The sequence below is a fragment of the Peromyscus leucopus genome, chromosome X (assembly GCF_004664715.2).
Source record: "Peromyscus leucopus breed LL Stock chromosome X, UCI_PerLeu_2.1, whole genome shotgun sequence".
Classification (NCBI taxonomy): Eukaryota; Metazoa; Chordata; class Mammalia; order Rodentia; family Cricetidae; genus Peromyscus; species Peromyscus leucopus.
Genome location: NC_051083.1, coordinates 98,169,656 through 98,184,964, shown reverse-complemented (window position 1 = coordinate 98,184,964; position 15,309 = coordinate 98,169,656). Strand labels below are relative to the sequence as shown.

Sequence of the window (15,309 nt, the reverse complement as noted above, 5' to 3'; positions counted from 1 at the left end):
TTCATTAATCTACCCTTTCATCCTATCATATCTATACTGTCCCCTTTTCTTCTTTAGAAAGAGATTGCATTTATAATCAACCTGTTTGTTGTTAAGTGCTTACAATATTCCTGATGCTGTAGCTATTTCTCCAGACTTTCAGGGACTTGAAATAGCATCAGATAATTTTCTACAAGAGAAGACACAGAAAACTCAAAAGACAGACTTACCCTGCTTGATTTGTATGTCTGTCACCATCACCACTCATCTCTTCTCCCTCTATGGACATCATTCTTTGAGCACGTTCTTGAGAATTTTTTTTTTTTTACATCTAAACTAGCATTCTGAATATGGCCCCTTGAAGGAGCAGACTTTCTCGCAGACTCTATCCTGTTCTGATTCCAAAGTCTGATGCCCACACCATTACTCCACAATACCCACCGTTAATCTACAGTACCCATGGCTAATCCATATTACCCACTGCTAATCTATACCACCTGCTGCTAATCCATAATACCGACTGTTATTCCACAGTATCTATTGCTAAACTACAGTACCCACTGCTAATCTATAGTACCTACTGCTAATCCACAGTACCCATTGCTAACCCACAGTTTCCATTGCTAATCTACAATACCCACTGCTAATCCACAGTACCCATTGCTAATCTATAATACCTACTGCTAATCCACAATACCCACTGCTGATCCATAGTACAAGCATTAGTTTGGGGCTAACTACTCCCAGGGGCTCATAACAACTTGGCCACTGTCAGGCACCATTCTCCTAAAGAGCATAGTATTGGAGCTTTACAAAAGATGAACAGTTTAAGTAGCATCACTGCCTTTTCTCCACCCCCCACCCCCACCCCCCCACCCCGGTTCACAGCAGACAGCGATAACTTAATGCTGAATCAAAGGAAACAGTCTCAAACTCCAATCCAAATTGATTTGCAAGTTGGAATAAAAGCAACATGTCTTGATTTAAATGTCAAGCCCACTGTTGAGTGATGATTTAATAACTTTTATGAGGGTTTCTGTCACAGCAAATTCAACACTGGAATAGAATGACTCAGAAAGGGTGTTAGAACTGATGCAGGAGCACACAGAAAGGAACAGACTTATCTTAGTGCTCATCCGGAAATTGTGCATAAAGCTAATTTGCAGTAAGAGCCTATTCTCTTCCCCTATTCTGCCAACCAAGCTTCCTCTTTGCAGACACCCATGTACAGATGTGCAGAAAACCTCTAGGTGTGATGCTGACCCATTAGGGTTATTTTCTGAGGACACGGGCCTGGAACAAGTTTAGAACAGAGGTTCAGAGGCAGCACATTTGATTCAAGGGCAAGGAACAGTAAGCATCACTGTTTCTCAAGAGATTTTTAAGAACTGATCTGGTTCCAGTGTCCTATCTTTAGAGAACTACTTAATTACTTTTCCCCATCTTAATGGAGAGATTAGACCCAGTGGATTTAAAAGATATTTTCCTAAGTCTACAGTCTCCTGACTCCAAGGAAATTGGTATTTTTCCCTCAACACCTTAAGAAATTTCTTAACTTAATGTTTTCTAGCATTCCTTCTTGTGCAGTTACTTCCTAATCAAGAAGGAGCCAAGCATAGCTATTCAGAACTGAGAACTTCCCATCTTATTGGGTTAATCCCTTAGTTATCAAGATGCCTTTTGAAGAAAATTTAAATCATAAACATCTGCTGTTTGCCAAGATGAAGGTTCTTCAGTCTTGATAACATTGATATCTTGGCTAGACCATTTTTCTCATAGGGAATGGCTTTGTGTGTTGTTAGATGCTTATGTACAGTGTGCTTGACTGTAGGTCAATGGTTATTCTCTGAAGTTGCCACATACTTTCAGTCTTTTTCATATAGCTTTAAGGTTCCCAAACTATGCTTTGAACATGAGGAATCTCAATGGGAAGGAACACTGTTCTACCTCACTTATATTTGTAAATATATATGTGTACGTACGTACACATATATATTTACAAATACATATGTAAATATATTTATGCTTATATACTTAAATATATATATATATATATGTGTGTGTGTGTGTGTATATAGATTTACTTTTTGAAACTGAAGTGGGGGAAGTAAAAAGTTATTGTGTACAACTAGTTGGTAGATGCCAGAAAGGTACAGTGACTAGCAAAACTATTCTCTGAATATCACTTCTTTAAACAAAAGAATTTTTCATCCTGAAATATAAATATAAAATATAATTGAGAAAGCTTGCTCTATCTAATCATCCTTTGGTTAAAAACAAAACAAAACAAAACAAAAGAAAACAAAACAAAACAAAAAACACCACCACCACCAACAACAACAACAAAACCAGTCCATTGTTCCACACTGCTTGTGAGAAAGGTCAGAGCTAGCTTCTTTCCTAATATAGATTTGGCTTATCATATTAGTTACTTTTGCCTTGCTGGACCCAAGACATGTGACAAAAATAAGTTAAGGGGATAAATACTGACTTTGGCTCACAGATTCAGTCCATCATGTTGGGAAAGTAGAGTTGCTATGCCTATGACAGCTGTTGCCAAGACCTAGAAATCAGGCAGAACAGGCAGAAACTAGGTATGCTAGCCTCCAAAATTCCACTATGGATGGTAGTGGAATTTGCCAGCCATATCTTACCTTCTGAGGACTCTACATCCTTCAAAATAGCACCATAATTTTGGGGAACACACATACCCAAGCCAGTGAGCGATATTACAGTTGTAATCCATAGCTATATGTTATTTGCAATTTTACCCTATGTCTGAATGGTAAACTACTTCTAAACACATTGTATTCCTTCTCATTCATGTAACTTTGTTCTCTCTGCCTGAAGTGCCTACTTCCCACTAGATGGAGGAGATAGAAACAGAAGGATCTCTAAATCTTTCCAAACTGACAAACTCCAGGTTCAATGGCAAGTGATTGAGGAATACACCTATGTTGACTTCTGGCCTCCATGATCACTTTTGTGCCTACATACATGCCCCCCACACACACACCACAAGGGATGGGGTACTGGAGCCCAGAAAGTGACATGATTGATTGCTTCTTTCCATACAATTTAGATCACAATAATTTGTATCTCCTAACTTTTTTCTCCTGCTATAAATGAAAGGCATCTATTGAACTTTAAATCAAGCCTGGTCTTGACACCTTACCTCTGAGATTTTGAAGTTGGCCAAGTCATTTGACTTCCTGAAACTCACTTGAACAGACATAAGCATGATAACTGTGAATATCAAGTGAAATTGTAGTATTCAACATATTGGCTGCTGTCTAGGACTGATGGTATATGCCTACAATCCAGCACTTGGGTGATAGATGAAGATGATTACAAGTTTGAGGCAAGACTGGTCTATATAAAGGGTTTGAAACCAGTCCAGGCAGCAAAGAGAGAGACCATGTCTTTAAAAAGTTGATACATAGTTGCTATTAGATAAGTAGTCGCTAGCAGAACAGGAGTATCAACAGTACATCTAATAATAGGGTTTAGAGTTGATAGTCTAGTGGACTTCCTTAAAAGTGGTTAGAAGTGAAGAGTGGCATCCCATTGGTATTGCTCCCTGTTTCTCCATCTTTCCATGTCAGACTCTTCTATCATTGTCCAAGCACTTGTTGGAGTGCCTGACAGTGATTATTAAAATGGAACAATGGTTCTAAAAATATATATTTTTGCTCGTTTCCTTTTGGCAGTACCAGATATGCAGCTGCCCTGTTCACTCAAGCAGATAACATGTATGGTATGAAAGATCTATTTATTTTGTTTCTCTTTAGCTTCCTGTACAGCAGAAGGCTGAGACTTCAGTATTACTCAGTGGCTTAACTAGAGTGTTTGTGAGAGGAAATTCAGAATGCACTTGGGATGGCTATAGGAGGACCTTGGCATTGGCTTACCACCCAGTGGTAACTGGTTCTTCCTTTTGAAAGGCTTATTGAGGCCTTTATTAACATATATTTGCCCTGTATAGCTGCTCACACTGTCCATTTGCTTCCTGATTAGGGCTTTGGAGTAAGGCCATGTTATGCATATATTCTTTTCATCTACAGAAACAAGTCTTTTTCTGGTCCCAGAGTGCATGTACCTAATAAAAATATTCCTGCTGCTCTAATGAGGGGATGACCTGATGGGAGAGTGAAGAGACAGAAGTGTGATGCCCTTTCTATACTAGATAAGGAAATGCTGAGGGGCATGAAGTTGCTTAGCAATGGGTACACCTCAGGGATGTCATCTCACCAATGGCTCCTGCCTTTTCTGCAATGTTAGCAGATTTTAATTTGAGACGCTAGAAGAGAGGTTCATTAATTCTAGGGTCTCCTATTTAGAGCTGATCAAGCCATAAGAGGTAACCTTGTGATAGATTAAGAACAAGGCTAAGAAAACCATAAGGGAGCATAATATGAGACTGAGTATTAGAGATTTGGTCTAAATTCCTGACTCTGCCTCTCTGCACTTGAGACAATTCCTAAGCCTTATGTTTATTTCTAAGCCTTATATTCCAGTCTGGAAAAATGGTTAGAACAATATATATATATATATATATATATATATATATATATATATATATATATAATATTATGCTAGCCAAAGAAGGTTTGCCCAGCTTCAGATTTCCCTGAATTTCAAAAGCATGTGTTTGGAATGTATGAATGAATTGGGAAAAAAATCCCCATCTCATATATATGTAGATGTAACCAATCGTCTTATTAAAATAAGAAACACAGAGCCAATCTGTAAATCAACGATTTCCAGAATTTAAAATCCTGAATCATGACATGACACTAGTGGAATTCAGGTGTTTCTGGTACATGGACTGCTCTCACCCAATGTGAGGTTGAACTGTTGACCTTGTGTACAACCTACTTCACAAATGAGTCTGTCAGATACGATAAGCCTATAGGCTGAAGATGATGCCCCAACACTGCGGAGAAACCTCAGGTGACTGTCCAGGCAGCTGGCTGTTTCTGTCAACTCACAAAATTTTTGGAAGTTGCTTTTGTGCACTTCCTGTTTTTATTTTTGTTAGCTAATATTATTTCCTTCTTGGGTCTCTGAGGGAGTTGAAGATTAGTTAGTTATAGTTGAAGATTAATTAGGATAGAAAGTGAATTAGATACATTTTGGACTTACTAAAATAGGATAGATAAGGGAATTATTTTCTCTGATTTGTCAAATACAAATGGACTAGACATCGTTTAGGTATTTGTTACTTGTATATATTGTATATAGCTATTGTACTTTTGTATATAGTTTTTCTTTTGTTAGTTATAACCTTTTGCCTTTTTTCTTTTTATTAAAATAGAAAAGGGGAAATATGGTGATAATTTATTTGTACTGAAATGTGATTTTAATTTTATGTTAATAAATAAAGTTGCCCTGGGGTCAGAGCTATTAGAGCCATAGCAAGAGCGTGGTGGTTAGAAGAGCTAGGTAGATTTTTGTGTGTTCAGGGATACAGCCAGTATTGGAGACATATGCCTTTAAGACCTGGAGGGCGGTACTTACAGGCAGTGACAAGGCATTCATGTGGTTGGGTTTACAACCAATGAGAAGGCAGAACAGAAAGGCTATTTAAAGACAGACAAACAGGAAGAAGCTCTCTCTCTTGGGGAAGCTAGGAGCACTGCAGGAGGTAAGATTTTATCTCTGAGCTCTGACCTCTCGGCTTTCTCTTTTACATTGGCTCTGTGTTTCTTATTTTAATAAGACGATTGGTTACATCTACATATATATGGAAAAATAAGGTAAGAAATAAGAAAGAGATATTGGCAGATGACTTCAAGTAGACTGCCATATCCACACTCCACCATTGTTTTTTCATGCTGAAGCCACTTTAGAGATAGGTGCATTCTTTTCTCTAAGGAGGCATCTCTATCAAAACTATGCCCTGTCAAGGCATGGAGCATTGTGGAGGGTAGTGGGGCATGTGCACAAATTAGAGCAAAGATTAATGATACATGTGTATGAAAATATCATAATGCATAATAAAGCCAATTATTTTGTATGCTAGTGTCTTAGTTATGAAATAACTTATGAAAGAAAGTATTTAATATGGGGGAGGGCTCATGATCCCAGAGGGTTAGAGTCCATGACCATTACAGTGAGAAGCATGGGCATAGCCATGCACGCATGGTGCTGGAGCAGTAGCTGAAAACTTGCACCTGATCCTCAGGTATTAGTCATGGGAGTTAATTGAAAATGACACTGGCTTTTGAAACCTCAAAGCCTAATTCCCAGTGATAAACATCCTCCAACAAGCTCACACTTCCTAATCCTTCTCAAACAGTTCCACTGCAGACCAAACATTCAAATCTATGAGCATATGGGGGCCATGTCATTCAAACCACCATAGCTAATTTAAAATAGCAGTTTAAAAAAGTGTTTAAAAATCCTTTCTCATCTCTTTGATTGCATTAGTAATCTGACTTTCATTATTATTTTGGTTTGGGCCACAGTAGTTTAGGAAGAGTTCCATGACTCCCTAGGTCTATAGGCAAGGTACTACCCCTTGGAATGACTGACATTAGGCACATGTCAGGATAGGAGATAAGGGAATGGCTATTCAAGAACAAAAGAAAGGAATGGTGGTAGTATGATACCCTCTTGTGGGGGAATTTTAGTTAGGTAGGTCAGAAAAATTTGTAGGAAGTAATTAATGAGATCTTATGAATTACAGAACGCTGACCAAACAGAGAATGTGATGGGAAGTGTATGTATACATATAGATACACATGAAGGAAGCATTTTAGGCAGATGGAACACAATGTGCACAGACTTTATAGTAAAAGGGCCATGGGACTTTCAAGACATCAATGGAATATTACTTTGAGTTTTCAACATCCCTGGAAAATTTAGATGATCATGTTTTGTGTTGATGTGTGAAAGTGAAAGTGCATCCAGCTTCAAAACACTGTTAGAGTAGATCTGACATAGCAGAATTATACTCACTATGGTAACAACACTGGAATCATCAGCAAAAAAAGGATCAAAGACCCCTTTACTATGAAGGGAGGAACTGGACGATTGCAAACAATGTGAAACGCAAAGTTTCCTCCCAATATTTTCTCCAATAGAAGTAGTCATGTATGAGATGCTCAGATGGATTCATAGATCTTTATTGGTTGGAATAACTTGGGCCTACTGCAATGAATAAAAGCCTTCTAGTAGGTGGCAAGTCCTGAACAGTATTCTGTGTAAGATATGAATCAGTGAACAAGAGGACAGAAGGTGGCATTTTAAGGTGGTATGAGCAATGTCTTAGTTAGGGTTTCTATTGCTAGGATTGAACATCATGACCAAAAAGCAATTTGGGGAAGAAAGGGTTTATTTGGTTTATATTTCTGTACCACTGTTCATCATAGAAGGAAGTCAGAACAGGAACTCAAACAGGGCAGGAGATGATGCAGAGGCCATGGAGGGGCTGCTTACTTGGTTTGCTCAGACTGCTTTCTTATAGAACCCAGGGCCACCAGCCCAGGGATGGCACCACCCACCAAGGGCTGGGCCCTCTGCCATTGATCACTAATTGAGAAAATGTCTTACAGCTGGATCTCATGGAGTTATTTTATCAGCTGACTCTCCTTCCTCTCTAATGACTCTAGCTTGTGGCAAGTTGACAGAAAATCAGCCAGTACAAGTAATGACTTGGTAACGTAAAGGCTATTGAGGTGAGCCATTTGGTAAAAACTAGAAGGCATGAATGGAAAAGCAAAGCATCATAACTTGAACCCATCTGAAACTCTTTCCCTGACACATCAGCAATTTTGATGTGAAACTTAAGGTTTACTGGGTACCATGGGAATAAAAATAATTGGTATTTGTTCAAATGTAGACTTGAAAATACAAGTTGTTATAAATATCAATATTTGCATCTTTGACTTGATGTAGTCATACTGGCTTTCTGCCAAGACTGTAGGATACAGAAAGATCACTGCCTATTTCTCTCCTCAGGACCATACCATTTCTAGAGTCCTACTTGCTCAAGCGCTTTATTTTTATCAGTTAGTCATTCTAATAACTCATTAAATAATAGCTCTTTCTTAAAAGCATAGATCTGTCAAACAAGGTGACCTACTTTTATAAAATGGCAGGAGGTGGGGTGGATGTGTTTAAACATGTGACATTTTTTCTTATCTTTCAAATGGAAACTACTCCATTTTAAACTTAACTTTGATTACAATGTATACTTTCCAATAAGTACTAAAAGGTTAAGTTAAAATAGAGACATATGATAAGAAGGAAGGAACTTGATTTTGTCTGCCTCATCACCTAATGATTCAGGACGAGGATCTTTTAGAGAAGCATATGTATGGTAATATATCTCTTTGGTTAAAAATGTAGTGCTTGTGAAACATCATTAGGCATGGTCCATAGTCCAACTCTCTACTACTGTAAGTGTTCAGCATGCGCCTTGTCTGCCACATCATTTATAACAAGAGTATCTGGGTAATGACTGCTGTGATGATCAATGAGGTATATGTGTAAAAAAAACTTAGTATAATGTTTGATATCCTATTCGCTTTCTCCTGTCATCACTGCAATCAGTGTTGCTACAATGTCACCACCTGCACCAGTCCCAGCTTCCTACTCTAATAAGAAATATAGTTTTATAAGGTCTTGCTAAATCATGGACCAGCAAACAACAAAGGAGGAAACAGAAAACTTCGTTTACATCACTATTTTCTGTCCTTCCTTTAACCACACACACACACACACACACACACACACACACACACTCACTCACACAAACACACACACACTTACACACACACACTTACACACACACATACACACACGCACACACACATTCACACAAACACACACACACACACACACACACACACACACACACACACACACACACACATCAGTAGAAATTAGGGAAGAGGCCAGGAAGAAGGGGGTGAGTAGAGCTTGGGAGAAAGGAAAGGTAGTAGGTAATAGACGGAAATTGTGTGATTATATTTTAATTAAAAATATACTTTCAGAGATTATGTTTACACTTTATTACCCAAAAGGATATCTATAAGAAGACAAGTAAATGTTTATGCCTCTTTCCCTGTTTCCACAGGAACCTGTAGACTTGGCTGGGCCTATTACTGTGCTGGGGGCGGAGCCGCTGCAGCCATGTTGATCTGTACCTGGCTCTCTTGCTTTGCTGGAAGAAATCCCAAGCCAGTCATGTTGGTGGAGAGCATCATGAGGAATACCAATTCTTATGCCATGGAGCTTGATAACTGCCTCAAACCTTAAGCTTTGAAAGAAGATTTACTGAACAGGGTGGGAAGGGGAGGGAAACAAGCCCTGGAAAGAGGTACTAAGCCAAGGCAGCTACCTACTAGTAGTGTAGCTTAGTGCTTGCATGCTTTGGAACCACTTGCCATTCATTTTCACATTCCCATAGAACTCTTAAGTACATGCTAATCTATACAATCTAGCACAATGTTTCTCTCACTCATTTGACAAGAGTTTCCACTGACCACACAAGTTCCATTGAGGCCATTTATGCAAAACAAGATCCTTACTTGAAAAGAAACTCCTCAGAGTTCTATAATACTTCCTTCCTACTTACTTTAAACCTTAGATACTGTTCAGGAGCAGTTGTACAGGGAGGCACTAGAAGATGGACTAAGCTGGTTCCCATCCATTCATTTGCATGGTTCTCCCTGCAATATTTGTTGTTACCCACAAACATATCTCGAGTATCACTATGCAAAACTTTTGTTACTTTCTCAGGCCTCTACTTTGTCCTGTTTTTCTCTCTCCTCATGCATGGGAAAGCTTGGTGGAAGGGTAACTTCAGAGGGGAAAACATTAATCATACTTGCTTGCATATAGTCTGGGCACCTTTCACATTATGCTTTAGAATATTTATAGATTTTTCTACTCTTTCTGGGCAATTGGTATCAAAATATAATGGCAAAGTGTTCCCTAATCCCTTCTAGATATAGAAATGTTGTTCATTGACTATTTTGAGTCAAGGCTAACATTAGTGAGGTGTTCAATAAACATGCAGTCTCAGTGATGATGACAAGGATGTTTTCGCTGTATTCTCCTTGAAAATTTTTACCAGAGTTTATTATGTGACTAGGAAGTCTGCAATGACATTTGTCCCAGTGATCATCTGTAGTGTGATAAAAGTTTCTCTGTCTGCTTTAATGACTGTTCTTCAAATCATCTTGCTTCCATCTGGAATGAGTTAGATATGAAAGAATACAGCCATGATGTCACCTAGGGCTGAAGTATTTTTAGGCCTGGCTTCTAGCCCATCTGTGATCAAGGCTGATGGATGATGGAGAATTTGGTGTCTCCCTGGGGGAAATTAGTCTCACCCCTTCCCTCAGCTCATTAAGGCCAGTGTTATTATTCCATAACTCCAGCTTTAGGGACAAGGGAGGGATTGTAATTCAAAAGGCCAGCTCATCTGTTTTTACTCCTAAACATTCCACCATCGATTTGGTCCTCCTAGAGGGAAAACCTAACAAAGCTGGCTTGATTAATTGTAGACCATACCATAAAGAGTCTGAGTTCTTATGTTTGCCTCATGCATGTAACTGAATTCAAACATATACTCCATTCATAGTCATTCATAATTAATTCATTTAATCATTCATTTAGGAAACATTTCTTAAATATTCAACACTCTGTGACAAGCACTAGGCTTCAATGATGAAAATAGTTTCTCAGCCTAAAATGAGTACCAGCATGTCAATAAATAATTGTCGATGTGTTAAGTGCTAGGAAAGTTAAGGTGGGGGGAGGGGTTAAAGGATTACAAAACTAAGTTGGTGGCTTAAGGGATGATAGGGATGCCTTTTTTTTTTTAAAGTGATGACTAAGATGGGTTTGAAAAATGAAGAGAGGGAGCTAATCATCAAAGGGAAAGGTGCACAGGAACAAAAGCCTGGACAGAGTGAGGATGAACACCAAGTTTCAAAACGAACTGACAAGATGCCCCTATAAGGAAGGGACTCTTTGTCACTTGGACTTGCCTCAGCTGAATGTACCAGGCTCTGCTGACTCCCCATGGAGCCTTACCTTTTCACTGGAGGGACTGGGGATTTGATGGGGGAAAAGGCTGGGGGCACAGCGGGAGGAGGGAAGGGAGGGGGATCTGTGAATGAACAAAAAATTTCTTAATAAAAAAAGGAAAAAACCAAACTGACTAACATGGCACTGTAAGAGAACAGTTGCAATATTCTGTGTAACCCAAGGTAATGAGTTCGAATTGTAACCTAAAGGATGGCCAGTGAAAAGGAAATCACACGAATGCCTTTGTGTTCATCCAAAGATCTACAGCAAATAATGAAAGAGGATAGAGAAAGGCTAGAGATATTTACATAATAGAGATGCAAAATGAATAAATTGGGAACAAAGGATGGAAAAGGGGGATGAATACAGCAAAAGATATAGATTGAGCCTTTCCACTTCAAAATGCTTCCAAATCTAAAGTAATTTAAAATTGTTGTCCTCAAAAATAAGTTCATTTCCCATTCTATGTTTCTCTTGGGGATTAAGAATGAGCAATTTATATAATCCATGCCGACATTCCAAATCTAAATAATTCTGAAAATTCAAAGGCAGCCTTGGCTGTATAGTGAGTTCAAGACCAGCCTGAGATACACGAGAACTTGCCTTATAAAAGAAAAATAACAAAAATTACTCTGCAAAACAAAATACAGTAACTTAAACATGTATATTTATTTGTTGTTTATTAGCTTGGACATAGGTAATTTGGTTCTCACTGAAGTAAACTAATAATATCTTAAAATATATGTGCAGTATTTTTGTTTCATATTTCAACAGTTTATATTGCTGTGTGTTTTTTATGATTTCCAATGTCAGTAAAACATTAGACTAAATTTTTGTTCTCATAGTAGAAATTTCAAAGGGGATCCAAAAATGCTAGACTTTTAAATACATTTTTAGTGGGATTTAGCTTGTTGAATACATAACTTTTTAAATTGAAGAAAATTGGAACACTTACAGTTCCAAGCATTTTGGATAAGAGATACTCAATTATGTTCCTAGAAAGGAAATTCTTTGTCAACACATGTAGGTGAGGCCAAGTAAAAGTTTAGAATTATCACTCTGGAATATGGGTGATATCAAGATGGGGATTATAGATCATAAGCAACTGATGTTCAAATTCATGTTGAATGTGAATTCCTCCTAGAACACAGATTGATTAAATATTTAAGGTAAAGCATGTTGACAAAACTTTCTGGAAACAAGTGTATCTTGAGTTCATAGCATTAACTTACCCAAGTAAGATGACTCAGTATAGCTAAAACAAAACTTTAAACAGCTCAATCCTCACATTCATTTTATAAACATTGTAATGCAATCCTTATTTAAGAGGGTACAGTCTATGAAGAACATGTTAAATGGGCAGGAAAAGGCAATTCAACTAGGTGAAGTCACTTTTCAGGATATGGAAATTTCTGGAATTCTATGGGACAGAACTTGTGCAGGCAAATGTATATAATAGTATCCTGGAGAAAACACCAGCAATACATAAGGAGTTTAGATAAGTGTAACAGAAGAACACATGATGGTATGTGTCAGGTAAAGGGCACCTACAAGAATAAAAATTGACAGGCATAAAAATCCTAGGAATAGAAGGGTAGCCATTCCCATTGTTAAGACCGAAGGAGTAAGGGAGGAAATGACATTATTGAAAGCCAGCAATAACTGTATTGAAAGAAAAGGAAGAGGCCACCTGATAGGAGCTGTGCCTTTAGAGAGCACACTGCAGTTTATGCCTAAATGAAACACAAAGGGAAGGAGACAGGGTATGAATACATGTCTCACTCTCTTCCTGTTCTGATAGTCATCTAGTGCTCACCATTAGCTTGACTCAGCCAGATGCTAAATGGCAAGGAAATCTTTGCTATTGTCCACGGAAGTCAACTTCCTTTGGTAATATGTGGGTAAATCGAAAATAACAACTCCATGAGTGGTTTGTACTCTGCCAACTACCATTTCCTATTATACTGCCTCCAAAGACGTATCTATTCAGCTTCCCTTTAAGCCCAGCTATCCGAACACAGTGAAGTAGTCGCACTGACTGGGGTAGGGAGTGGGTGGCAGCGCTAAGAAGGAGGATGTTAATTTGAAAGAACCTTGAGAAAGGGGACTACAAGGAATGGAGAGAGGGGAAACTGCAAAAAAAAAAAGAAAGAAAAGAAAAGAAAATTTAAAAAATGAGTTGTAGGTAGAAGACAGAATGTTTCCATATGTTTTTAGGAAAATGGAACCATATTTGAAAAGGATTTTCCTCTTATGAAGCAATCAGTCCTGGACAACTACATTTTCAGCATGAATTTAAAATGTCCACCCATATAGCTGGTTCCATTTCACCAACCCTTGTTTTGTCATAAATGTTGGACTAAACTAGTTTCTCCCTTCCTCTTACCCACACCCTGTGGTCTAGATTATATTCTTGACTATGAAATCTGTGTCTTTTGGTTGCAATGTTGTAGAAAGGAAAAAGAAACCATAAGTCTGGTGGGATTCTGAATGAGTGAAAGGGGACCCCAGAGACCCCACTGTTTGAGCAAGAAGGCTTCTGTGAAACAGACACTTTACAAATTGTCAAAGGAGCCTCACTATAGAGGATGCTGATCCTTTCAGAATGTTCCAGGGCTATTGTAGTAGTAAAGATTTTGTGTCTATGGCAAGCTGTCTGAGCCTATTTGCTAAGGAAAGATACTTATCTCACAGTTGTCAAAGCTCAAGGTCATGATACCTGCATTGGCTCAGCTCTAGTCAAGGCTCTCTTGGCGGTATCATATGAAGATGTATGGCAACAATTAAACTTAGTGTATCTTGTTACAGGATCTAGAGACTCAAAGTTTGGACTCAGGTTTTTTTACTATTTTATTCTCCTGGGAACTGAAAGAAACCCATTTAAAAACCCTTCCAAGAGTTTATATCACAACATTCAAGAACATCCCACTAGGTCCAACCCAGTAAAAGATCCCCCTCTGTAAACCAAGTTTTCTATTCATGGGCCTTTGGTTGAAAGAAAAACCACATTGTAACCATGCAAATATTTTCTTTAGAGTCTAGGATTCACTCCCCATAGCAATACAAATGTGTATCAGTTTCAAGAATAATTTTATCCCAAGACAGCTTAGTGATGGGAAAAAAGAAGTTTCAAAGAAAGTAATAGTGGACGTATTTTATAAGAGGTGGAAGATATCCTACTTGGTGGCCTGGGGGGAAAGGTATGCTATTTCTAGAGCTCACAATCAATCTCCAACCAGGCCCAGTAAGCAGGATCCTTCCAAGGAGTCATCTCCACTCCATGTCCTTGGGTTGAGAAATATTTTCAGAACTGGAGGGGGTAGAGCTGAAGGATAATTTATCCCTGGCCTGTCCCACAGATGTGGAGAGAAGCATTTTCAGCTTCAATTTTCTTTTTGTCTACTTATGAGATTAGACGCTCCCAGGGTTGATCTCTTTTCTAAACGCATCAAACCCCCACTGAGTCCTCAATGCGAACAGCAAATAAACAGTTGCTATGTGTGCACACAAATGATTTAAACTTTCATTATACGGAGCTGCTGATATGTAAGGAGGCAAAAGTAGGAGGAGACAAAAATGTTTGCCTGGTTTTGACTGCAGTGCTCTATGCTGCTGCTTCTCCTCCAAAAGGAAGCCCTAGAGAACTGTACTCGGGAAGGGGACACTGATGCCAGGCTGCGTGCACTCGGACAGCACCCTGGTATTTGCCCCTTTTATGTAGTCTCTCTACTGTTTAAAAGGTACAGGGCAGTTACAGATAGGAAGCAGAACATATTCGAGAGCAATAAAATAGGGTAAATGAAAAACTAAACATCTTCCTTTCAGAAAAACAGGGCTGCCTCCAACTCTTGTCTACTAGAATCACATTTGGGGCAGTTTTCCTTAATAAGGTATCTCTTGTTATTGTCTGCAGTTAAAAGACTGTCTTCTTAGGCAACAAAGCAGAGTGAATGTAGCTCAGGTTTTATAGCCAGGCAGTTCTAGGTCTAACCCAAAATATTTCTTAGTTGTGTGTCCTGTAGTCAGTTTATTTAACTCCTCTCAGTTTCTAAACTTTCTAAAACATGTGGCCTGCTATTAACTATCTTGATCTCCATTCCAGCAGCTCTAGGAAGTTCTAGTCACAGAGTGGCATGCCATCAGGCTCTGCAATAGGCTATGTGCTTTAATGTCCACCCATAAATGAGAACCACTGGATAAAATATTGATGACCAAACTATCATCTCAAGAGAAAATTTCTTTGAACTCCAGACTAATGTGTCCAGCTTCCTCCACATGACTATT

General features: G+C 38.6%; 1 protein-coding gene across 1 annotated transcript in view; it reads left to right on the top strand.

Annotated features, from left to right (window-relative positions):
* Lhfpl1 (LHFPL tetraspan subfamily member 1) overlaps positions 1–11,082 on the top strand; it is a 49,770-nt gene extending 38,688 nt beyond the window's left edge. Inside the window, exon 4 of the mRNA XM_028876927.2 lies at positions 9,065–11,082. Coding sequence (XP_028732760.1) covers positions 9,065–9,246 — 182 coding nt within the window. The 3' untranslated portion in view covers positions 9,247–11,082. The remainder of the gene's footprint in view (positions 1–9,064) is intronic.
* Positions 11,083–15,309: the final 4,227 nt, after the last annotated feature.